General features: G+C 50.0%; 1 protein-coding gene across 3 annotated transcripts; it reads right to left on the reverse strand.

Annotated features, from left to right (window-relative positions):
- Positions 1-1,130: 1,130 nt before the first annotated feature.
- MYO1A (myosin IA) lies at positions 1,131-26,130 on the reverse strand. 3 transcript variants are annotated; one of them, XM_049694253.1, is made up of 27 exons: positions 19,554-26,130; positions 19,332-19,447; positions 18,974-19,068; positions 18,676-18,780; positions 18,436-18,482; positions 18,235-18,298; positions 17,934-18,032; positions 15,800-15,903; positions 15,537-15,684; positions 14,943-15,061; positions 14,776-14,862; positions 13,360-13,425; positions 13,112-13,216; positions 11,030-11,092; positions 10,623-10,823; positions 10,223-10,449; positions 9,658-9,858; positions 9,301-9,394; positions 8,696-8,845; positions 8,518-8,586; positions 7,999-8,073; positions 3,595-3,729; positions 2,858-2,964; positions 2,337-2,469; positions 2,070-2,222; positions 1,764-1,891; positions 1,131-1,488 (listed from the first exon to the last, which is right to left on the reverse strand). In XM_049694253.1, the coding sequence occupies exons 1-27, from the start codon at positions 19,665-19,667 to the stop codon at positions 1,362-1,364; spliced, it is 3,132 nt and encodes a 1,043-aa protein (XP_049550210.1). In that variant the 5' UTR covers positions 19,668-26,130; the 3' UTR covers positions 1,131-1,361. The 3 variants fall into 3 exon arrangements, 2 of the variants coding, with proteins under 2 accessions (XP_049550210.1, XP_049550211.1); XM_049694254.1 differs by lacking the exon at positions 10,623-10,823; XR_007470091.1 differs by lacking the exons at positions 1,131-1,488; positions 2,337-2,469.
- Positions 26,131-26,189: the final 59 nt, after the last annotated feature.

Consider the following 26,189-nt stretch of genomic DNA (forward strand, 5'->3'; position numbering starts at 1 on the left):
AGCTCAGAGCAGGGTGTGCCAGAACACAGGGCTGGCTTGTGCTCTGAGGGCTAGATTAATCTGCAGTCAGAGGATGAGCTAATCAGGTCTCCCGCCAGCGTGACTACCTGGGGAGTGAGCTGCTGAGGTGGAGGGAGACCCCAGCCTCAAGGCACCGTGAGCTCAGCAGAGACAGGGAAGAGGCAGGGAAGGCAGAGGTCCGAAAGGAGGCAGAGCCGTCCAGGCAGAAACAAAAGGCAGCCATTTGTGTGCTCGCATAGAGCGCAGTCTGCATTTTACTGCAAACCCAGGAGATGCTTGTTCCCCAAAGGTAGAGAGCAGAGTGGGAGAGGCTTAGACAAGACAGAATCTATGAGGAAATAGCCATGAAGGAAGTGGGGGAGGGTGATATTTAAAGCATTATACAAACTCTTACGTGTCACCATTAGTCAGAGCCCACAGCAACGGGGACAACGAGATGGTGTCAGACAGTTGGAAACCAAGAAAGAAATAATGACGATGACACATGGAAAATAAATGAAGACGAGAGAGGTCAGTCATAGGAATGAGGGAGTCCGGGTGGGGGGGCGTGTCCCCCTGTCAAGTGCCACCAGCTGCAGGCCCCAGCTGTGGGGCCGTGATTAGTAAGATAACTGTTGGCAGCAGCCTGGCATCTCTGGTGTACGGAAAGGAAACGGGTGCCAGGGGGCAGGTGTGACAAAACCCAGTGCTGAGCTTGGGGTGGAGGGGGCTATGGAGCCGGGGACCCTGCATTCCCCAGCTCACCTCAGCTCGCATAAGCCCTCCAGCCTTGGGCCTCTTTCCGGGCTAAATCTCCAAAGGATCCCAGTTTCTGCCAAGACAGGGATCCTCACTTCTTCCCTCCAGGGACACACTTAATGAATCAGCTCATTGGCCACCTGCGACCTGAGCCCCATCCCCGACTGCCCCACCCCCACCCCAGTCTCTCCAAACCCCGCCAGAGCTCAGCCGGTCAAGGAGCCCGGAGACAATTTCCCTTCTTCTTCATTCTTATTATCTGCATTAGCTGGCTCCAAGGAGCCTGAGGAGAGGAAAGGGAGGGGGGCAGAGGGTCTGAGCACAAGCCAGTGAAAAGGTGGGGGAACAGGGACCCACCCACATGACCATACGTTTGCAAAGCCTCTTGTTTTATTAGTGGGCAAAGAGGCTGAGGGCGGGAGGAAGCTAAGTTTGGAGAGAGGATTGGAAAGGCTTGGGAGAAGCAAGGTCCTCTTCAAGGGTTCTGCACTCTCTGAGCCCCACCTCCCATCAGAGGGCTCAGGCACGGGAGCCTCCCACGAAGGTGGGTGGGTGGGAGTAGGGCCGGTGCTGGTCCAGGAAGAAGAAACTGCTGCACCTCCTCACTGTACCGTCACCTCCAGGCAACGACTCCCCTTCTTCTTGCAGCTCAGCTTGCCATTCCCACCACCCCCAGGGCCCTGGATGACCTTGACAGCCAAGCTGCTCTCCTTGAACCTCACTGAGAACCTGGAGGGGGAACAGACAGAAAGACAAAGCTAGTGCCCTCATCCCCTCACCCCTACTCCTGTATTTTCATGGTGGCTTCCCCTCCCCTTCTTGAGGCAAGTACATCCCCCCACAAGCCCCCTATGTCAGAAGACTCAAGGCCGCAGAGAACTTGGGTGGCCCTGACCTGACATAGTACGCTTCACTTTCTGACAGGACAAATTTTCCCGGTCACAATGACCTCCAGCTTGGTCATCTGCCCCAAGCCATCCCTCACCCCCAGCTCATGGCCTTACTCCTCAGTCACGGTGACTGGAAGCTGCCTCTGTGTGGCATCCAGCACAGCCCGGTACATCTTGGTCAGCAGTTCAATCACATGCTCGCTGACCAGCAGGAAGTCCCCTTTGGAGCCCACTGACGATATCTTAGGAAGGAGAGAAACAGCAGGGAAGGGATTCATTTTTTTCTCCTCAGGAGCAGCCTGGGAGATAGCAAAGGCCCAGAGTGAGAGGTCTGCTCTCCATGGCCTCCAGCTCGCCCCAGCCCTGTGACACCCACCACCTTCTCCAGTCTGGGGCCCTGCCCCCACCCAGCTCTGATACCTCACTCAGATGCAAGCTAAAAAGCCCATCCTTGAAGCTGGTGACTGACACCCCGGCCACACTGTTTAGCGCGATGACAATCTTGGCCTGGGAATTCTTGGTGTCTGAGATAATCACATGCCCCTTGGTCAGAAGGAGAATTCGAGAGGAAGTCTAGGGACAGAACAGGAAAGGGTGAGGAAGGGTTGTGATGCATCCCCACCCTTCCAGCTACCAGCCGAGGCTCTGGATCAGGCTGGGGGAGGAGTTCAGGATATGGGCCTTCACCTTGCCATTGCCACGGTTGACCTTCATCACAGTCTCAGCCACCAGAACAGGCCCTTCCTCCCTGCCCTTCAGCTTCTGTAGCTTGGGGTTTCCTTGCAGCCCAATGTAGTCACCGTGGAATGGAATAGGGACACTGAGGACACACGGGAGGTACGCAGTGGAGATAAGGTCCTTACCTCCGACCTCCAAGGTCCTTGTACCTACCCCCCGAGTTCCCATCTTGGTCCTCCCATGCTCCATCCCCCATCCTCTGCCGTACCCTGTGTCTCAGCGGTTCTCAGAGCACGGTCCAGGACCGACATCAGCATCCCCTAGGACCTTGTTAGAAAGGCAAATTCTTTGGCCCCACCCCAGACCTCCTAAAACAGAAACTCTGAAGAGGGCATGCAGCAACCTGGCTGTTATCCAGTCTGCCAGGTGATTCTGAGGCGCACTAAAGTTTGAGAACCACAGCTCTGTTCCACCTGGGGAATCTTCTCTTTGCTATTGATGAAACTGCACAGGGTCTGGGAGGCACTCACCTCTGGGGGTATGAAGCCTTCTTGCCCTTGAACAGTTCGCTGGCACAGAGCTTCTCCCTTAGGACCTCTACCTGCTTCGGGGACAGCTGATCCCGGAATTTCTTGCACTGTGACAGGGGCGGGGAAGGAGGACACTTCAGAGAGGGCAGGGGCTGGAGGAGCACTGGGGAGGGGAAGGGGGACTGAGGGATGCTGGGGGAGGGGGATGGAAACAGTCAAATACAAGCCCCAGGAGGGCTGTGTGCGCACAGCACAGCACAAGGCCTACTCCCAGACAGGTGCTCAAAAGTATTTCTTGAGTAGAAGAACTCTGTGCTAAGTGAAATAAGCCAGACAAAAGGACGAATGTGGCATGAGCTCACTTATATGAGGCACCTAGAATAGTTAAATTCATAGAGACAGAAAGTAGATCACACTTTCTGGGGGCTGAGGGACAGAGGAATGGGGAGTTATTGCTTAATGTGTACAGAGTTTCAGTTTGGGATGATGAAAAATAGTATGGAGACAGATGGCGGTGATGGTTGCACAACAATGCGAATGTGCTTAATGCCACTGAACTGTTTACTTAAAAATAGTTAAAATGGTAAATTTTATGTATTACCACAATAAAAAAAAAAAATTTAAGTGGAAGAGGGAGGCAGAAGAGGAAAATCAGGAGGAGGAGAAAAAAAAAAAAAAAAGACAAACGAGAGAGGAGTTGCCTGAGCACCAGGAGAGGCTGCCCAGGCCCCGCTCACCTTCCATTGGTAGAAGAGCTTCTGAAGCTCGTGGTTAGCTGTGTTGAAGTACTTGTAAGGGGCAGCTGGCCACCTTTTGTCCAAGACATTGGTAGACGGCAAATCGTTCTTCAGCCCCAGGAGGAATTTCTGTGCCTGGGTTGGGAGCAGGGGGGGTTGGGAATGGGATGACGAGAAGACCTCCTGACAGGCAAACTGGCACCCAGATCCCACCACTTTGAGAAAGAAGGCCACCCACAGGGAGAAGCAACAAGTGCAGTTGAGGAGATGGAAGGGAGTCCCCTCCTGATCTCTTTCAATGTGAATGTAGACTTGAGGTTGGGCAGTAAGAGCGTGATCGGGAGATGGAGGGGAGAGAAGGAGTAGTTCCAAGCAGATACCTTCTACACAGGGTGGTGAGGTGGGAGGAGCAATATGAAAACTGGCCTTAATATTTTGCTTCTGTAGCTTCCTATTCTCGAGGCTTATAATTGCCTATAGATGGCTGCCCCACTGTCTGTGTTAGCTATTGGACAGGTGCCAAATCTTCCCTCCTCTCTGCTCAGTCAAGGCCAACACCTCAACCTGGCATTCAAAGTCCTCTACTCAGAGCCCAACCTCATGTCACAGGGTCCCCTGCATTATCTAATCCTGGCACACCAACCAGACTGGACTCCCTGACTTGCCCTCTGCCCAGCCCATTCATTATCACTCTGTGCCTTAGCTCATGCTGCTCTCAGCTCAACTCTGCCAACCCAGATTCTACCTATCCTTTGAGATGCAGCTCAAAGCCCTCCCAGATTCCCTGGGCCAGTGGTGTCTCTCCTTTCTTTGAAGCCCCATAGCACGTTGTCTATACATTTGTTTTTGTACTACTGTTATTTGCATGGAAATCTCCCTCTTCTACAGGGTGAGTCTTTGGGAGTCAGGATGCTAGGTCCTGAGTTTTTTCACCATTCAACATCAATAAGCATCTGTTCTGTGCCTGGCACTGTTCTAGGTATGGGGACACAGCAGTGAACAGAGTAAACAAAGTCTCTTCTCACTGAGTTTACATTCTACTGTGGGTGGAGAAGGAGACAGCCCACAAGCAAATAAACATAGACTGTAGCTTCCAATAATTATATACGCTATGATGCAAAAAAAAGCAGAACAGAGACAGGAATGAGTGGTAGCATATTCCAGACAAGAAGGAAAGCCAGTGTGACTGGGCTAAATTGAGCAAGAGAAGAAAAGATCAGAGAGTAGGTTAGCCAAGGAGAGATCATGAAGGGCCTTGTAGGCTGTGGTAAGGACATTTGGCTTTATGTGGGGTGAAATGGAACACCTTTAGAGGGTCTTAGAGGAAGAGTGACATAAACTGACTTAAGGTTTTACTTTTTACTTTTTAAAATGTAATACAACTTATTTTCTTATTTTGAAATTTTTAAAATTTGAGTGAAAGCTGAAACAACATTGCAATGAACATCTGAATAACATATACTTCTCACCTAAATTCACCAGCTGATAATGTTAACATCTTACCCTATCTTTGTGCTCTTTCTAACACACGCACACATAAATACAAATGCATGTAAGTATATAAATACACGCATATGTACAAATCTTGGCTACTATAGCATCCTAAAGTAGGTTACAGCTATCATGACATTTTCCTCTAAAGCTTAAGCACGCATTGCCCAAGAACCAGGATATTTTCCTACACAATCATGATTCTATCACCATACCTAAGAAAATTAACATTAATTGGACACACTCACCCAACAGTAATGTGTATGCAAATCTCTTCTAATGTCCTTTATAAACTTTAAAAATGTACTCTTTGACTTTGTTTTTATTTTTCCTGATCCAGGATCCAATCAAGTTTCACCCGTGGCATCTGACTGTTTAGTCTCCCCCAATCTAGAACAAGGACTCTTAAGTCTTTATATCTCAGGGAGCACCTAGCACCCTGTTTATTTATGGGATAGAATTACTGAAGGTATAGAAAATGACTTGACCTTGAACACTTCCAAATTTTTGGAATTTTTGTGAAAACTTTTTACTGAGATATTAGGTTAAAAAACTAAAACAGAAAAAGGCAAAACACACAGTACATTGCTGTAACTCTCCAGGAACAATGCAAGCTCTTTGTACCTTCCACTGCAAAGATCTAGTGGGCTTGGTCTCATCACCCTGGAGTCCCCAGTCCTTGGCCTGGTTTGATTTAATTCAATAAACATTCCTTAGCATGTCCCATAATCCCCCATGTTCCAACTGATGTGGAGATTCTGAGGTTTTTCTTTTTTGTTTTTTTAGATCTAGAAAGTTCTGCTTTTCCCTATGCAGCCCTCCTGCCCACAGGTCTACCCAGAGCCATGGATACCTGGGTTGTCCAGGCCTCTGTGAGTGTGTTGGGAGTGGTGAGGCAGGAAGGGGAGGGGAACAGTCACAGGTGGTGGTTAAAACTAGAGTCAAATAGCTTGTATCCCAGCTCTACCACATACCAGCTATGGAACTCCTACAAGTTATTCAACCTCTCTGGGCCTTAGTTTTTACCAATAAAATGAGGGAAAGAGTATATTTTATTTTTAAAAAACATATACTTTGAATAACAATTTTCTGGGCATGTTTAACTAACCTAGGTAAGAAAACCATGGTGTTTAATTGTAAATAGATTGATATAAGATTGGACCAATACTTGATGTGTACAATTTTAGTATATAGGGTTTTGTGCTTTTAAAAAGAAAAGGTCGGGACTTCCCTGGTGGTGCAGTGGTTAAGAATCCACCTGCCAATGCAGGCGACACGGGTTCGATCCCTGGTCCAGGAAGATCCCACATGCCGTGGAGCAACTAAGCCCGTGCACCACAACTACTGAGCCCGCTTGCCACAGTTATTGAATCCCACAAGCCTGGAGCCCCGTGCTCTGCAACAAGAGAAGCCACCACAATGAGAAGACAGCACACCGCAATGAAGAGTAGCCCCTGCTCGCCACAACCAGAGAAAAGCCCATGTGCAGCGAAGATCCAAAGCAGCCAAAAAAAAAGTTCAATTAATTAATTAATTATAAAATAAAATGAGGGCAATATAAGGGCCTACCTCAGAGGGTTGTTGAAAGCATTAGAGTTAATGCATGTAAAGGGCTTAGCACATAGTAAGTGAGTTATAGGCAAGGCAATGGCAAAATATGGACTAGTCAGAAACACTGGGGCAATCAATGCCCTGTGGTCCCCCATACGCAGACTTCCACAGTGGGTCTGATTTATTGAAATACTGGTTTAAAGGCAACAGCTCCTGTGGTGACATTCAGCAGATGCCTGATGATATACAGGTGAAAGAGAAGGTAGACTAGAGGTCATTCAGGAGATAAGAACAAAATCAGATTACAGGTCTCGGGCGTGCGGCAAGAGAGCACGTACTCTGGTAAGGCAGACACCCTGGAGCCTGCCTGAGGAGAGCCCTGGCAATGCAAGAGGCCTAGGACAATGGAGCTTCCCGGGGGAGGGGGAGGAGGACACAGTGAAGACTCAGGGAGGTGGGAAGAGGCCCAGAGCCCCCCTTCCTCAACTTAGCCAAGGGAACAGAGAGGAGCTCCAATGCATCTCGTGTCTTTACGAGCAAAGTCAGTAAGAGTCCTAACAACCATCAAAAATCAAATCAGCCGAGGTCAGTTCTAATTCACTCCAGCCCTCTGTCCAAGATCTCCCGCTCTTCTCTCTGGTCTTTCCCAAGGTTTCAGTGGAGTGCTGCTCTCCCCCATCTGGTTTCCCTCCAACACTTCTCAGAAGCACTGTTGCTATCGGATGTATGTCTCTGGAAATCACCCCTCTCTGTCCCTGTTTTCCTCTCACTGGAAACTGTCCATAGTTTGAACGTCCAGACCTGCTCTTGGCTTCTTCCTGCCCACCCTGACCCAAGTCCTCCAGAATTAAGGTCCTTCCTGAGATTCGGTTTCAGCCTGGCCTGCTACAGTGTCAGAAGAGATAGAAGGAAGATATGACTCCTCCACCTTCACCCCCAGCCCTAAAATGAATCTCAGGAGGTTGGGTTACTTAACCCTATGTGTGTCCTCTCTCTGCTCTTCAATGAGGCGCAGCCTCTGCAACTGTTGTTAACCACCTAGCCCCAGTCTCTTCTCCAGCCTACTCACCATGGAGTAGTTGGTGGGTGTGCTGGGACCCCTTCCTGCCACAAGGTTGCCTGCAGTGTCTATTCATGCCAAAATGTGCTCTGATTCTGCCCCTAGGCCCCTAGGCGCTGGGGCCCTCCCCGTGCAGGCTGCTGCCCCATCCCCTCTGCTCCCAGGGTTTAAGTACATCAGATAGAGGAGGCTCTTGGGAAAAAGCTTTGAGTCACCTCCTCTCAAACCCCACATACTTCCTCTTCCCAACCTGTCCCTCCCTCCTCAATGCCCCGTTTCCACCCTCAATCCCCACCACTTACCATGCTCTTGTAGATGAAATCTGACAAGGTGAGGGCAGCCCCTGACCGGAAGTACTTCCGATAATTCTTGCGAGCCTGGCAGGGACATACAAGAAAAGGGCCAAAGTAAAGATAGAGAGTTATACCTGGAAGATAGAAGACAGGCCTAGAAGAGGTTCTACTATTTTTCAACCACACAAAGAACAGAGTAAGGAAAAGAGCTGAGACTATAGCTGGAGGGAGAGAGTAAAGTCAGACAAGCTGGCAGTCAGGAGGACACTCAAAGCAGAAGGCAGAGCTCTGCTGCTAAGTCAGAAACACACCCAAGCATATATTCAGATCTCCCCAAGATGCACCCACACTCCCAGACACACACAGAGCAGACCCAGAAACACACCAAGACACAGACATACCATCACACACAGATGTGTCCTGGGTGAGGGCAGGACCTTCTCTCTGCTACTCTTCCCCACCAGCAGCAGCTGGCATGACCCGGAGGAGCCACGTGAGGGGAGGAAACCCCTCTCCCTTCCCCATTACCTTCCAACCTCTCACAAAAGCCTGGATCAACAATGCTGATGCCTTCATCTTCCCATAGCGTTTCTTTTGCTGTAGAAAACAGTGGGCCTGTTAGAAAAACTCCACCTCCTGAACCACCTCTCCGCTTCCCACTCTCCTATTAGAGTAAGGGGGATAGGACTTTGGGGATGACAGATACCATGTTGCCCCGAAACCAAGAGGAAATGAGGATCTGACTCTTGCGCATCAGTTGGTAGTGGACGCGGCAGCGCCAGCCTCGGTACATCTTCTGTATGAGTGTGGCCAGCTGATGGATTCGTAGGCGCCTCTGATCTTCCAGGTGGAAAAGCTGTGGAGAGGTGGAAGGGGGGCAGAGAGGGGCTCACCTAGGGGAACCCCACGGCACCAAGATTTCCTAGCCAGTGTCTTATTCAATCGTTCCTTAGTCCTCTTATTCATTTATGCATTCATTCATTTAATAAGCAGCTACTGAGCTCTGACTCTTTAGCAGGCATTGTGCTAAGACTTGGAAACTCAGACACCCTGACTCTCAAGGAGTCCTGCTTCAGGCAGAGGCGCTCAGACCAGCAATGCAAGCACACCTAATTCCAGGGCTCAAGGCAGGCAGGGCAGGAACCCAAGAACTCAGTTCCCAGGGATAAAGTCCCTGCAGAGAGGAGACTTCCTCATCCACTATCCATTCCAGGTTCTAGAAGCTCCCGTCGCCCAGCCTCTCACTCACGTGGGCTCTCCAACTCTTTCACCTTCCAGCCCCACCAAACACAAGTGCACCCTCCAACTCACAGTCTTGGGGCTTCTGATGAAGATCTTTGTCCTCCCAAAGGCCAGCTCCTCTGAGGACACACTCAGCTCCCCCAGGACCTTCTCGACCCCCTCCCTACAGGAGCAGGTGGGGAAAGCTGCCAAAGGGCATCCCAGGGGAGGGTCCTCTCCCACCTGTCCTCTACCGCCTTCCACCTCAGGAGAAGAGTTCAGAGTTCGGACAGACTTCAGAGCCTCTGAGAAGTGATCATTCAATTCATTTCCCCGAGAAGCCCCTTCACGAGCTTCAGCGATACACATGGCACCACCTGGTCTCTTCCCCCACAGAGGTTCCCTGCACTGCCCTTCCCTTCTCCCCAGTCTCCCACTGAGTCTTACCGGTCTCCACCGTCCCAGCGAGGCCAAGTGCTCCGGCTCAGCAATCGGTACCTTTCCAGGAAGGACCCGTAGGCCTGGCGGTAGGCATAGCCTGCTCGTCGCACCCGCACATTCTCCAGCAGCCCCAGGTACCGAGACTGGACGGCCACCAGCTCCGAGGAGAACTCACCTCGCTTCTGATGCTCATTGGGCTTTATACACCTGGTGGGAGGTAAGGCAAGGCCCGGGCTACAGGAGCTTCACCCTTGCCAGTGTCACCCACCCTGGTCTCTACACCTCTATTCTGTACACATTCCCGTTAGCTGAAAATTTTCAGAGGAAGCAGACACACTGGCCTTCCCAGTTTCACTCACTATAGCATGGTCCCTACTTGACCATGACGCTCTCCCCCTTACAGGACTCTCAGCTCCTCAGCTGGCTCTGTTTTTCATGAGGCAAAGGGATCTGGTATCCTATTCCAGAGACAGCCATCCCCCCACCCCCGCACGGACATGTTCTACCATGCGTGGACCCTGCAAGTGTCATCACAAATGCAGCATGTTCCCCTATGTGCCCAGCATGTCACCTGATGTAGTTGGGTTTCTTGGAATACAGGTTCTTCATGAGAATGGCCACAGAACCCTTGAACTGGACCCCAGCAGTTGGGGGGCGTTTGAGAGACGCCTGCTTTGGATCACCCTCAGGAAACAAGGACCGAAGGAGGGGGTGCTGGGCCTTCCACATGGCCTGGGACAAGTCCCGGAAGAGCAGGTCGTTATTCTTGTCGATGAAGCTGTTCACGTTGTAGGTCACCTGTACAGGAACAGCACTTGGTCTGGACAGCCCACCACATTGTCTGTCGTGCGCGTGGCCCTCCCAGTTTCACTGCGAAGTGTTCCTGGTTCTCACCTCCCCCCAGTGCCTCCCCCATTGCCTTCAGCCTGTGCCCAGACCCTAGTCTTCACCCTCCAGCCCCGTGACATCACCTTGCCCGCATAGTGGCAGATGCGGAAGCAGCTGAGGCCCATGCTGTGGTCATACTGGTGCTGGGCATTCTGGGTGACTTTGCTCTCATAGTGGCCATGCTTGGAGAAGATCTGGTTCAGCTTTGCTAGGAAGGTGGAGTCACTGACCACCCCAGGCCGCAGGCACTCCTCGTCCAGCATGGCCAGGATGCCTCGTTGATTCTGGCCAGGGGAACATGATCAGCCCAACCTAGACCTGGTCCTTCAAGACGTCCACATCCTCACTGCCGCCCCTCTGCCCCCTCATCCTTTGCCCCCTTTACCATCCTTATCAAGTGGGGTGGGGGAGGAGGGGAGAGAGAGACAGGGGAAGGGTGTTCAGGCAGTCTGGAGGGGGAGGTCCCAGAGATGAGAGAAGGATAACTTACATCCTCAATGAGGTTACAGATAATGCCATTATCAAAGTAGTCCACCTTCACCCACGGTATGCCCTGGCAACAGGAGATGACAAATTACACGGAGCAGGTCCAAGACAAGTCTCCAACGGTCTCACCAGAACCAGGCCCCCTTTCACCCACCCCACAAAGGACCATCAGAAAGCCCTATAGTTCAGAGGGGTCCTTGGTGTGGTTTCTATCACATCCTCATCCCTCCAAGGTTGATGGAGAATTTGTGGGGTGGGTGGGCAGACGTGTGGGAGGACCCAGAGCAGTTGTGAGAGAGGGTGAGACAGTGCAGAAAGCCATGTAGGTGCTGTAGGTTGGAGAAGGAAGTGGAATATGTTGGGTGAAGACTGGGATAGGGATTACCCCACTGTGGGAGTGGGGAAGGGTCCTTGAGTATGTAGAAGAGCAAATGGCCATACTGTTCTGGCAACAAGCTATGGAACCAAAGCACATAGGTGAGTTTATCATAAAACAACAAAGCTAATTTGATACATCTTCAAAGACCTTCATCAGTGATTCCCAAACTCAAGTGTGCATCACAGTCACCTGGAGGGCTTGTTAAAATACAGATGGCTGGGCCCCACCCCCAGGTTCTGATTCAGCAGGTCTGGGACAGGGCCTGGGAATCTGTCTTTCCAACATGTTCCCAGGGGACACTGCTGCTGCTGGTCCAGGACCACACTTTCAGAACAACTGATCTACATGATACTTTGGGGCTGTATAATTTGTTTTTTAAAAAGCAAGAATGGTATAGAAGCAGAAGACCCATAAGACCATGCATCTCTAATTTAGAGCTTTGCTGGGTAACAGGCCTATAGACAGGAGAGCTCTGGACCAGCCAAGGGCCAGACCTCCTAGGCTCAGGCCATTCCCAGGTGTGGTTGGGGAACACGAGCCTTTCTCTTCCTGCTCCCTCACAGGTCTTTAGGGAATGCAGAGTGGAATTAAGTAAAGTTGCCCGCCCACTTCATCCCCAAAATACCTCCCCAACTGGCTAAATGAACAATCCTATGCAGCTATAGAAAAGCATCTTTATGTACTGATACAGAAAGGTCTCTTGTTAACTGGTGAAAGCAAGATGCAGAACAGAGTGTATTCATTGCCACTTGAATAAATTTTGAGGGGAAATATATTTACAGATTTTTTTGATTACACATAAAAGACGTCTGGAAGGAGGCCGACTTCAGTTGCCTCTAGATGCGGGGGGAGAACTAGGAAGCTGGGATGGGGTGGGAGGGAGACCTTTCTTTATACACCTTTTTAAGCTTTTTGAATCTTGAAGCATGGGAATGTATATCTATTTGCTAATTTAAAATTTTAAAGTAAAAACGTACAAAACTAAAAAAACTTTTAGTTGTGACCACATTGCCTGAAATTCTGCCACAGCAGGTTCCTGAGGGCTCACAGGGAACATCCCTGGGAGGGTTTTGATGAGTGAGACTCAGCCATTCACACTTTGGAGTGAATTAGCTCAAACAGAGAGCTTTTCTAACACTTGGCCATAGGAAACTGGGGGTGGGGGGTGCGGGCGGGGGGGGGGGGGGTGCGGTTTTCACTGACCAGGGGAAGGAGTGTGGAAACTTTGAGCCACAGGGCATTTCTGGTGAGAAAGTCTGGGTGCTACAAGAGGGGACGGCAACATCAGTCCAGCCCAGAGGAGACAAAAGATTCTGAGACGTCAGAGAAGGGCACCGAAAGGGATGTGGTAGGGTGCCAAGCCCAGGAGAAATGCCCCTTCTAAATTCAGCTCATAGCCTGCCCTGGGCCAAGCACAGCTGTCACTTCACTCTTGTCAGCCCTCTCCCCCACCCCTACCCACCCCAACACCCTTCCATCAATCTGCTCCCTTCCTCTCCTGGCCTGGAGGGCAGGATGGGGAACTGGGGGTGGAGAGCAGAGAATTAGGGCTTCTTGGTAATGCTGGAATATTCAGCTGTGCAAGGGAAACTTTCTGTCCTTAGTGTTCTCATCTGGGGACAATTGAGAGGAAGCTGTGATGAAGGAGAAAGATCTGGCATACGTAGAAGTCATCTGAGAGAGGGGAAGCAGGAAGTCCTCGTTTACCTCTCTCTTATATTCCTCTTGCTCCTCTTTCAGCGTTATCTCTATGAACACCTGCTGTAGCTTCTCATTGCAGTAGTTGATCACAAATTGCTCAAAGCTATTATCCTGCGGTGGGTACACAGGTTAGAGAGTGAGACCAAGACACTTCCTCTATCTCAGCCCTACCTCCCCTCTCTCACACCCCCCTTGGAGCCTGACGCTCCTAACCCTCAGGAAGCAGGGTGCTGAGGTTGCTGAAGCTCTCTCACCTCTAATATTTCAAAGCCATAGATATCCAGGACCCCCATGACCTTCCTTTTCTCCCCAGTGCCCACCTGAAGAGGAGGAAAAGATAAATCTGAGGACCGGCCCTCTACACACCAGGCCAGGCCCCTCTGGGATGGATGTGAGTAAAGCAGGGAGCAAACAGAACTTGGGTGAGCTTGACCAAGCTGCAAAGGAATTGGTGTAATTTTACTCTCCCTCTTCCTCTATATGCTGAAGGACAAGCAAAGAGGGAGGAAAGGAGGAAAAGGAAGATGTAATAGATTCCAGGAAAATGCTCCCATGGTACAAAGTAGAAAGACGTTAAAATCTTCTCGGGAAAATAACCATCCCTTATATCTGTAGAGCATTTTACAAAAAATCCTATGATCTTATTTCATTAATCCATCTATCCCTATAAGGTGTGATTATTCCCATTCTATAGATGAAAAAAAATCGAACTTCAAAAGAGCTAAGCATTTACCCAAATCTAGATTCAAATCCTATATTACCCTGCTGCCTTCTGGTAACAGATTCTAAATTGATAGCACTTTCACATACGAATTTTTAAATAATAGCTCTATTTTGACCGAATTTGCACACCATAAAATTTACCCTTTAAAAATATACAATTCAGTGGGATTTTTTTTTCAGTATATTCAAAAGGTATACAACCACCACCACCAAATTCCAGAGCATTTTCACCATCCCCAGATGAAATCTTATACATGTAACCCATTAGCAGTCGCTCCCTATTCCCCTGCCAACTGCTGACCTACTTCCCACCCCGATGGATGGCTTGCTCCGGACATTTCATATAAATGGAACCATACGAAATGTGACCTTTTGTGTCTGGCTTCTTTCACTCAACATCTTTCCAAGGTTCATCCACGCTCAGCATGTATGAGCACTTGGTGCCTTTTAATGGCCAAATAATATCCCACTGTATGGATATACCACATTTTGTTTATCCATTCATTAGTTGATGTACACTGGGGTTGTTTCCACTTCTTGGCTATTATGAATAATGCCTCTATGAACATTTATGCACAGGTTTTTATGTGGACATCTGTTTTCAGTTCTTTTGGACATATACTTAGGAGTAGAATTGCTGGGTTATATGGTAGCCACATACACAATTTCATCTGATCCTCACTAAATCCTGCAAAACAAGTAGGCATTAGTGTGTCTCATTTCCCAAATCGGGAAACTGAGGTTCAGAATCTCTGTGAAACTCTAAGACCACACAGTTGGTAAGTAGGGAACCCAAATAGATGAACTCAAAAAAACAGAGATGTTTCCAAAACACTACATTATCGTAAATAAATAAATACACCCTATCCTCCTTACTCTGTTCATCTCAGAACCCAAGGCATGGGGCGGGCAGAGGAGAGTGCTGAGGGAGGAGGGCAGTCTCTCACCTGGATACTCTCATTGATTCGATTCACCAGCCAGGTGAAAAGGCGGCTGTAGACGTTCTTAGCCAGAGCATCCCGAGCGTACTGAGCCTGCAGGGCAGTGCCAACTGGTTAGTGTGGCAGCCACAGAACAGACTCAAAACTCAGCCTCCTCCCACAGGGCCCCTCACCTGGACGACATTCAGTGCAGTGACCACTTTTTCTCTGGCCGTTTCCATGGTCCTTGAGCACAAAGCTCTCTCTAGTTCCACTGAATTCAAACCCACCATTTCCCCAATCTCTTGAATACCTGGAGTGATGAGGAAATACAACATGGCCTGAGAGAGGGCTTGCTCCCAGGGGAGGGAGGGCGGGCTGAAAAGTGGAACTGCTGAGAGCCTGCTGTTCCTGGGTCTTACTGGGAAAGTCCTTACAGCCAATCCAGAACATCGCTCTGGAGGAATCTCTGGGGAGGAGGAGGAAAGGGAGATCTTGACGCTTTGCATGCATTATCTCCTTTAATATGAGAATCTCCTGAAATGAGTGTAATTGTCCCCATTTCTGCAAAAAATCCACTGAGACTCAGAGAGGTCCCAGAACCTAGGTCTACCAAACATCAAAACCTCATTCCAATATGCCTCACAGGGAGTTCTGAATGAGTATGTTTGGGGAAGAACTCCTGAGCGGGCAGAGGGGGACTGAATCAGAGTGAGGTCTATTATGCTGGAGATGGTGGAAGAACAGAAATTGTAGCAGGAGATTCAGGGAGCTGGTTGGGTGCAGACCTCTCCCATCACGGATGCCACTTGCTGGTACCCCATTGGCCTGGAACTCATCTGCCAGTTCCACATTCCCCAGCTTCAACACCAGGGCCACCACCTCTAGCACCTGCCGAATCTCCTCCTTGGAGAACCCAATCACAGTCATCGCACTCTTGGAGAGAAAGGAGAAGTCCAAAGTTGAACTGCGGTGCCAGTCTTACGCCTCCCTTCTCAAAGCCAGAGCCTGGGCTCAGGGCATGGCCTAATGGCCCATCCCAGGTACTCACCTGGAGGGCCTTGAAGTTGGCAGTGTCGTCCATGCCATCCACCCTGGATGCCCCCGGGTTCAGGTAGGTATAGCCATTTGTGTCCCGCTCAAGCTTCAGGGCCTCTGGGAGGGCCAGCATGAGGGAAGAGGGTCAGTACACATGCTTTCTGGAGTCCTCCAGCCTTGACCCTCACGGTCCTTGTCCTAGGTTGGTTCATTCATTTATTCAGAGGAGCCGTTTTTGTTTTAGGTTCTTCCCCTGCCTCTTTTGTTTTGGGATCACTAATTCCTGTGATGATCGACTACATTTTTAAGTGGTATTTAGGGTTTGGGTGTTCATAATTGTTGAGGTTTTCCCCAACTTTTATGAAAGAAAAGCCTCATTCTACTCTTTTCCCCACCATCAGGGTTCCAAACAATAAAAACAAACAAGACACCTCTCTGTCCTGCTCAGTTCTCAATGGTTCTTGGAGGATGAAGGTGAGGAAAGAAGGGGGAGCACACATCTGCCACCCACCCCCAGCCTCGAGGCCTCACCCTAGGCCCATGTTGGCGCACCCATTATTTGTTCACAAAGCACCAACCAAGTGACAGATACTATGTTCCCCAACCCTGACTCCCTTCGGGAAGGTTTTCTCTGCGCATAGCTGAGCCAAATGGCCCTCTTGGGTTCCCCCATTGTGCATCTCTACCCCAGACCACATCACATGGGCTGGGCTTTGGGGTTTTTTCTGTCCCTCCTACAAATGAACAACTTGTGTGTTGGGACTGTGTTTTTCATCTTCATATTCTGTGTGCCTGGCTGGCATGCAGGAACTTTTTCCTTTTTAATAAATGAATCAAGGGAATGGTCAAAGCCGTTCACCTGAGATGGGAAGGAATGGGTTAATCATGGAGCTTGAAGGGTATCAGTTATCTGTTATTCAAATGATCTGAGAATCAGGGAGTGACCCTCAAACTAGAGTTTAATGGCAGTTTCCCCTGAGACACAAATTTTGAAATAAGAGCCTGCTAAAGAGGGGTGTCTGGAAGGAGAATGAGTCAGAAAGGCCCTGGGATGATGACACCAGGGAGGGAGGCCCCACCCAGACTCAACTTAAATCAGTGAGTGAGAATCAGCCAGAGCACAACTCTAGTACCTATGATTCAGAAAAACAGAATACAGTCAAGACAATTAAGCCAGGAGGGAGGATGAGACCTGTGGGGGCTCTTGAACCATAGAGATCTCCAGGAGGGGGAAAGGAGACAGGCACAAGTCCAGCATAGAATAACCAGAAACCAAATGGACAGGTTCTTGGAGGCCAAGACACCCACAGTGCCCACAGTTAGAGGGGGGATTGAGAGGGGAAACTCTGGCAGGGCTTTAAGTCCCATCAGACCCTGCAGTAATGCCCATCCCGAGCCACCTCAGGCCCATCCAGCATCTAGGCTGAGATGGTCTCTTCCCCAAGACGACGTAAGGTGCTCCATGCCTTCTGCCCCTCTAGCTAGCTGCAGAGCCTATTGGCACTGATCACACTGTATTGTGATGTAGCTGTTCATGCATCTGCCATCCCTAGAAGACTCTAAGTTCTTCGAGGACAAGGTCTCTTACTCACCTCTGTATCCCTAGAAGCTAGCACAATGTTCAAGCACAGTAGGTGTTCAAGAGATGTTTGATGAATGATTGAATGGAACCTCCACAGAACTATCTAAGAAGAGAAAATCAAGGACAAGGTCCTGGGCGAGGCAGATGTACACCCAGGACAACTTCAGCTAGAGCTCATTGAAAGTTCTTGAACACTTGTAACCTCCTGCCTGCTTTCCTGCTGAGCTACGGATAAAGTCCCTTAAATTGAAGATAGGAGAGATGGTAGATGGAAATAAGTGTTCCATTTTTGAAGCCAGCTTGGGGAAAGAGGAATCCAGACAAGACAGAGAAATAAGAGCAGGGAAGAGGTAAGAAGGCTTATTCCTAGCAATAAAACCCCAGAAATGGAAGAGAACACAGAGGTCAAGGGATTTGTTCCCAGCAATGGGTGGATGAGATTCAGGGTGGGGACTGCCCTGAGATTCAAGGGAAGAGGGCTACAGGGATCCAGAGAGGTCCAGGGGTTCTGGGCATTGAATGGAGGCTAGGGATGTTCTGCCATGTGTCGGCGGCAGGCACATACTCAGCAGCTCTGGATCTGCTCCAGCCAGTAGCTGATAGAAGATGTGGAAGTTTCTTTCTCCTTCAAGGTGCTTCACCACGCGGGATTTCTCAAGCAGATCTGGCAGAGAATTTGAAAATCATGTTCTGAGGACCTGGGAGGTACTGCAGCTTCCCTCTAATTCTGCCCTCATCCCTAGCGTTCCTAGTGGTTGGGAAGCCTGGTAGTCTAACATTCCTCCTTCCTACAGCAGCAGATTAGCCAAAAGGAACACCGTGGGGGCAGGTGGGACAGGTGGTAAGCGGGATGGGGAGACACGTACAGTTTGTGATGATGCCACCAAGGGGGGATCCCTTGAAGTCAAACTCAACATCCATGTATTTTCCCTTCAGAGACCAGAGAGAGAGAGAGAGACTTGGCTTCCTCCTCTTCTCGCCACCCTGTCCAGGAGGGATCTGCGCCTTGTTCCTCCCTCTCAAGGCCCCACACCCTCTTGTCCCAGTCCGGGGAGATGGTCACTCACAAATCGAGAGGAGTTGTTGTTGCGAATGGTCTTGGCATTGCCAAAAGCTGCGGAGATGAGGGGAGGGGGAATACGATGGCTGAGGCGAGAAGAGGGACTCCAGAGCAGGGGAAGGGGGAAGGCCCTCCAGCCATGAGGTCGATCTCAGGTTTCTCAGGCTGAGCAAGAACAGCGATGTGGGGAACACTGGGGACGGTAGGGTGGGGTGGGGGTGGATCGGGCAGAGACTGGACTTCTCACCCTCCAGCACTGGATTTGACTGAAGCAGTTGTTCCTTCACAGAGTTCACCCGTTCCCCTTCCCCACAGACAGCCGCCACGTAAGTCATCACTAGCTTACTAGCCTCTGCAAGAGAAACCCTCGCGTGAATCCCCACCAATGCCCTTAACCTCCCTCATCCCAGCACCTCACACCACTCAGAGTCAGAAAAAGCCAGGGAGGAATTTCAGGGGGTGGGGGCAGAACTGGGCCTGGCTTGGAAAGAGACAAGGGGGTAGTTCCAGCAGTGACTCCATGGCTTCCCCGCCGGGCGCCTCACCTGTCTTGCCAGCTCCACTCTCGCCCGTGATGAGGATACACTGGTCTTGGTCCTGGTCCCTCAGTGACTGGTATGCCTCATTTGCCAGTGCATAGCTTGTGGGGAGGAAGTGGGTGGTGACTAGTGTGGGACCAGTCCAGGACAACACCTTTCACTCGACCCCCAACCCCCAGACTCATTCGCCCTCCCCACTTGGACCAGACCAAGGCAAGTGACAGGCCCAGGAAGGGGCCTCCAGAGGGCCAAGGGAGGAAGGGGCAGCTGGAGAACCTCCTTCAAGAGGAAGGAAAGAGGAAATTAGGATGTGTCATCATAGCGAGCCGGGGCCCTGTCACCTTTCCTCGGTCCCTCTACTCACACATGGGGCTTCAGCTCGTAGAAGGTATAGTCCCTGTATCTGGCAATGAACTCTGGGCCATAGATGGGCAGCTGTTGGTAGGGATTCACTGAGACCAACACGTTCCCAATGTAGGTCTGGAGCCAGGGAAGATGAAGGGAATGAGCGAGGGTGGGGGTTAGGGGGAGGCACATGAACTCTCTGGCCACACGGCCACAGGCAGGGGCACCCGTAAGCACTCACATAAATCTCCCCGTTCTCATAGCGCAGCTGGAGGTTCTTGATCAGAGACTCCTGCTCCAGGGGTTCCAGGAGCACAAGGTCCTCCACCCCAATGGACCCTTCCAGGAGAGTCATGTCCAGAGGAGCAGCTGATCCTGGGATCAGTTTGTTGATGTCTGCTCAGCTCTAGAGGCCAGTAGCTGTTTGAGGGGAGGAAGGCAGAAGGACCAAGAGAGCTTTCCCCTCCCCCAGTTCTGGCCCTAGAGAGAGCCCCCAACCTGGGAAAGGCCTCTGGGCCAGCCCAAGCTAACAGTGGAGGCTGCAGAAACTCCTGGTGGGAGGCGAGGGAATGCTCTGCTCCCTGAATTAGGGTTGGTGGGGGTGGGACAGGACCACCAGGGTAAAGAAGGCACCCAGTAGGCAGCAGCTGGGGGAGCATCCTTGTGCTTGCAGGGGAGAGGGCTGGGGAGGAAAGGGTAAGCAAACTTCATGCCACAGCCAGGCACCAAAAGCTCCCTCCCTCCTGCACGGAGGCTGAGGCCAGGGTCCAGACTCCCTGACTCTTTGTCCCCCATTCTCCTTCTCAACTCCCCGCCTCTCACAGCCCCCGTTTCAGTCACCCAGCACACCCCATACCCCTTTGAAAAATTGTGCCAGTGTCTTTCCTCCCATCTCTCTGCTACAGTGAGATTCATTTTTTAAATGGGGACTGGAAGAGGTGATGAGCTCAAGGACAGAGATGGAAGTTCCTCCGTAAAAGGCTGGAATACCCCAAAGAAAATGAAAATGAGGTTTGTTTCCCCAAAAGCAAGTAGCTGTCAGGACCTCTGGATGTGCCTACACGTCTGTCCCTATATTTCCATGTCCAGATTTTACACCCATGACCATAAGCTTCTGGCATGGACTTTGCCCCAGAGGGACACACCTAGTTTTTTAGTAGCTGGTGGGAATGGGCAGAGTCAGAGGGGCAGGGGACACTGTGCGGCTCGGCCTCCACGCAGTAGGCATATGGCAGGTGCTCCCTAGAGTGGAAGCCCAGCCCTCCTCAGTCTTTCCTGGGGGACTGAGTAGGCAGGGCGACCTGTGCAGGACGGGACTATTACAATGGTCAACGACACTCCCTAACAGGAATAAAAGAGCCACATCCTCCTGTGCTGCATTGCTGAAACTGACTGGGGGAAGGGAGGGAAGCAGGAAGGGAAGGTGGGGCAAGAAGGGGGCACGGGCTGCCTTCTCCCTTCACTCTGCCTTCCCCAAGCTTCGGGAAAAGGGAGCACCTGTCACTTCCTGTAAAGTCACAACGGAGGGAGCAATAATAATGACTATCGCAACCTTTAGCAATCAGGTAGTATGTACTACAGGCTAGGCAGGCTCTAAACACTTTACATACACTAATTCACTTGATGCTTACAATATCCCCATGAAGTAGATACTATTATCATCCCACATTTTCTAGATTAAACAAAAAAAGTTAAGATTTTAAATAACTTGGCAGGGAAGGGAGAGAAGCAGAAGCAGAGCTGGGAGAAGGCATCTTCTTTGGATTTAGATTTGAAAGAAATGGGAATAAGATTGGTTGGAGGTGGGGGAAGCAGCCCCCACATGGGGCACCCAAAGATGTGAAAAGAGAAGTACAGGCAGGTTAAGGAAGGACTCACCCAATACTGGAACTAGGGTGTAACTTCAGTGTCTCTTGGAGACTGGTGGATGAAATCCCAATTCGACAGGAAGGGGGCATAGGAGTCCCAGGCCCCAAGGCTGGAGAGGTGCCCTCGTTAATGGGAGCTGTCCATGGTGTCAAGGAAGACAGGAGATATTCGACCCTCTTCTTCCCAGCGTCCACGATGCTGACCTTCCTCTGTGCAGCCTCCTCCAGCCAGGGCTCCCTGTGCCAGTCAGGCCAGGCGAGCCCTGAGATGGCTGCTCAGCACAAAGTCCGAGGCTGTTCCTGCTGAGGGTGTGGCTCGCTTAACCCTTCACAGGCCTGCAGCCCCAGAGGGAGACACTCAGTCGCATGAGAAAGCCCCCTCTAGGTAGGAAGGGGTATCTGGCTGGCCTTAGCTGAGGGGTTCAAGCAGAGTTCTTGCTCCATTGCCCCCAAAATTTGGAAATGAGGGCAGAAGGAGCAGACTTTATAGCCAAGGAAAAGCTTTTTCCAAAAGTCAGGAATATTGTCAAAGAGGAAGTTAGGCTGGGGTGTCTTCTAACCAAAGAAGTAGTACCTCCCTCAAACCTACCCTTCCTATCTTGTTCAGAGCCAGGGGGTACTGATGACATTATTGGAAGAACTAAGCAGACAAAATCCCCAAATTTCTCTCCACTTCCCTCCCCCCATGAATCAGACCCCATCATACAGGTCCAAAGATTAAAGTTAGTGGTAACAACTGACATTTCATTCATTCAGTGAACTCCCACCTATGTCACCTCATTGAATCACACCACCCTGTGAGGTAGGCAGTGCAGACTCACTCCATTAAAAAGGAAAATTAGAGACAAACACCAAGGCTCAGAGAGGTTACACAATGTGCCCCTAGTTCCACAGACGGCACGTGGCAGAACCAGGAACAGAAAAATGCAGCTTCCTGACCCTAAGTTGGCCACAGGTTCCAGCCCAAGTCCTGGTATTTCTCATTTTATTCCTTCTTCTGTGCTAGAATACCGAATAAGACCCTGGGATGCTCTTTCCTGGGCACTATCTCAGCTGGAAATAACTCCCTCCAGTGGACAAGAAGCTTTAAAATCCTATTTCCCAGGGTACCCCCTCATCCACCCAGGAAAATTCCTAAACAGCAGGCTCCCTATGCCCACCCCCCTCCCTCCCAGGCACGCACAAAGAGCAAATTAGGTCATTACACACACTTAGCTGAAGACAGAGACTTGATGCTCCAACTCCCAGCCACAGCTGCTTGGTTCAAGGTCCAAACTCTATTGCTCTCACAGAAGCACTCTGCATAAACCTGGCCCATCAGCAATTCCATTACCAACCTGCCCTTACATAAATTATTGATCTACTAAATATATATATATTTGAAGGGGGTAAAAAGCAAGAGGCAAGAGAGAGAGAGAGAAAGCTGAGTGGAAGTGACATCAGAACATAATCCCATGTACAGGGAGAGCAGTATCACAGCAGAGGCAGAAATGACTAAAGTTCCCCTATTTTGCAGTGGAGGAAACATACCTAGAGTGAGAAACCACTTTCCTAGGATCACACCGCTGCAAACCTGGCAGCGCCAGGACCAGAACACAGGTCTCCTGTTCTCCAGGCCAGGAATCTGCAGCTGCCTACAACTGAGGTTCATTTGTGTCCATCCACAGACTCATTTACCAAGTGCCTACTATGTGCTCACATGAGAGAAGTGACTCTAAAATGAGATGGCAACCTCAGGCTTAGAAACAATGGCATGAACATCACAGCTAGGGTGACCAACCATCAATGGTTTGTCTGGGACCTGAGATGAGTTTTCTGGACATGGGTATTTGAGTGCTAAAACCAGTAAAGTTCTGGGCAAACGGGGATGAGTGGGTCATTCTAAATTAACAAGGTACAAAATACACATCCAACTCAGCTGGGATTTGAAGATCTGTCAAAGCACTCTTGGGGTGGAGAGGAGGCACAGGGGATGCAGGGTTGTGATCTCCTGCTTCCCAGGCAAAACTGAAGCAACTGGAGCTTGTTGGTCTTCCTCCACTCTGACTCTGAAATTCCCTTCCTTATCCCCCCATTAGAATTTCTAGTTGCGTAGGGGGAAATGAGGGAACTTTTTTTTTCTTTTTTTTTGCATTGGGTCTTCATTGCTGCGCGTGGAGTTTCTCTAGTTGTGGAGAGCAGGAGCTACTCTTCGTCACGGTGCGCGGGCTTCTCACTGTGGTGGCTTCTCTTGTTGCAGAGCATGGGCTCTAGGTGCATGGGCTTCAGTAGTTGCAGCACGCGGGCCCTAGAGCGCAGGCTCAGTAGTTGTGGTGCACGGACTTAGTTGCTCCGCGGCATGTGGGATCCTCCCGGACCAGGGATTGAACCCGTGTCTTCTGCATTGGCAAGTGGATTCTTAGCCACTGAGCCACCAGGGAAGTCCCATGAGGGAACTTTTTGAGGTGATGGAAATGCTCTATAACATAACTGTGGTGGTGGTTACACAACTGTCTCCATTTGCCAAAATTCAGCAAGATTTAAGACTGGTGAACTTTATTGTATTGTACAATTTTATAAATTATACTTCAGTAAAGCTGGCAAAGAAGCACTAGAAGCAGCAGCAGCAATTCTAAACCCTTCAATGCTGACTTCTGAGAGCTGTGAGGGCGGCAGTCTAATTGGTCTAATTCACATTCACTAGTCCTCCCAGGGACATTCACTTTTTTAAAAGATGTTACACAATAAAAACACAGGAGTTTTCAGACATGGTGAAGATATTTGGTGGTAGAGGGTCTTTTTGACCCTCACAAACTATCTGGTGTCAATTAGTAACAACATTGATCAAGTACAGTTGACCCTTCAACAACACAGGTTTGAACTCCCTGGTCCACTTAAACTCAAGATTTTTTTCAATAAGTACTTACTGCTACTACATGATCCATGGGTGCCTGAATGTGCAGATGTGGAAGCACAGATACAGAGGACCTTCAACTGTAAAATTATAGGTGGATTTTCCACTGGACAGAGGCTTGGAGACCCTAACCCTCCCCACCCCCGATTTAAGAGTCAGCTGTGCTACTATGTGCCAGGCAACAAGCTAAATGCTATCCAAAGTGAGGTCCACAGACCAGCAGCATCTGAATCACCTGGGAGCTTATTAGAAATGCAGAATCTTGGGCCCCAACCCAGACCTACTGAATCAGAAGTCTGCAGTTTAACAAGCTCCCCAGATGATTCCTATGCATGTTAAAGTTTGAGAAGAACTGCTTTACACACCTTATCTTTTTTTTATCCTCACTAAAACCCTATGATCTTGCAAACCTGGCAATTATGCTTTAAGTTTTTATTAATTCAACCATTGATGATCATCCAATGTCTCTTATTTACCTAGTTTGGTTGTAGAAGGAAGAGGAGAAAAGATGTCATCGGTGTGCATTAATCTACATAAATTTACATATGATCCACACCCTGTTTTCTTCCTATTTCACCAACTGTCTTTGAAAAATGGACAGTGGATTTCCATGTAGTCAAAATAACTCAGAAGGGACAGGTACAGAATTAATGCAAATGCTATAATGGATTCCCAGAGCAAAGAAAATAGCCAAAACATAAAAGAAAATGGAAGGTACCAGACTCCTTCCTAATGCAGAAGCTGGGCCTAGTCATAATTGAAGTTTTTTGTTTGTTTGTTTGTTTTATTTTGGCTGCATTGGGTCTTCATTGCTGCACACTGGCTTTCTCTAGTTGCAGCGAGCAGGGGCTACTCTTCGTTGTGGTGTGCAGGCTTCTCACTGCGGCAGCTTCTCTTGTTGCGGAGCATGGGCTTTAGGCGCACAGGCTTCAGTAGTTGCAGCACATGGGCTCAGTAGTTGCGGCATGCGGGCCCTAGAGTGCACGGGCTTCAGTAGTTGCGGTGTGTGGGCTCAACAGTTGTGGTGCATGGGCTCTGCAGTTGTGGCGCACGGGCTGTTGCTCTGCGACATGCAGGATCTTTCTGGACCAGGGATCGAACCCGTGTCCCCTGCACTGGCAGGCAGATTCTTAACCACTGCGCCACCAGGGAAGTCCAAAACTGAAGTTTTTATTCCATGCCCCCTAATACTCACTACAGTCCTGCTCCCTTTCACCCTACATAAAGCTCTTGGCAGGCATCTCACAGCTGGATCCATAGGTCTTCCCCTCACCCCAATTGAGAAACAAAAGAGATACTTTATGCCATTAAAAAAAGAAAAGAACTAAAGTACAGAGTAGCTCCCTGGACCAGGAATAACCTATACACTGTTTTCCTATGAGACAGCACAGTGGTACAACCTTCTGCTCCTGCAAGAATACCCCTTAGAGATCTGGCATCCTGGGAAATCATCCAGTCCAAGGAAGTAGACCAAGACAGACCCAGGATGGGGAGCAGTAGTTAAGAAAAAAAGGAAAATAAATGGCCTACAAAACAATCTCATCAGAAAGATGAAACAGAAGAGCTAATTGCTGATTACCTGAAAACAAGAGATCAAACAAGAAAAGTGCATGTTCGGGACTTCCCTGGTGGCGCAGTGGTTAAGAATCCGCCTGCCAATGCAGGGGACACGGGTTCAAGCCCTGGTCCGGGAAGATCCTACATGCCGTGGAGCAACTAAGCCTGCGCACCACAACTACTGAGCCTGCGCTCTAGAGCCCGCAAGCCACAACTACTGAAGCCCGTGCGCCTACAGCCCGTGCTCCACAACAAGAGAAGCCTCTGCAATGAGTAGCCCGCGCACTGCAATGAAGAGCAGCCCCTGCTCACCGCAACTAGAGAAAGCCTGTGCGCAGCAACGAAGACCCAACACAGACAAAAATAAATTAATTAAATAAAATTTTTTTTTTTAAGTACATGTTCAGGGCTTCCCTGGTGGCGCAGTGGTTGACAGTCCACCTGCCGATGCAGGGGACACGGATTCGTGCCCCGGTCCGGGAAGATCCCACGTGCCGCAGAGCGGCTGGGCCTGTGAGCCATGGCCGCTGGGCCTACGCGTCCGAAGCCTGTGCTCCGC

The sequence above is a fragment of the Orcinus orca genome, chromosome 11 (assembly GCF_937001465.1).
Source record: "Orcinus orca chromosome 11, mOrcOrc1.1, whole genome shotgun sequence".
Classification (NCBI taxonomy): domain Eukaryota; kingdom Metazoa; phylum Chordata; class Mammalia; order Artiodactyla; family Delphinidae; genus Orcinus; species Orcinus orca.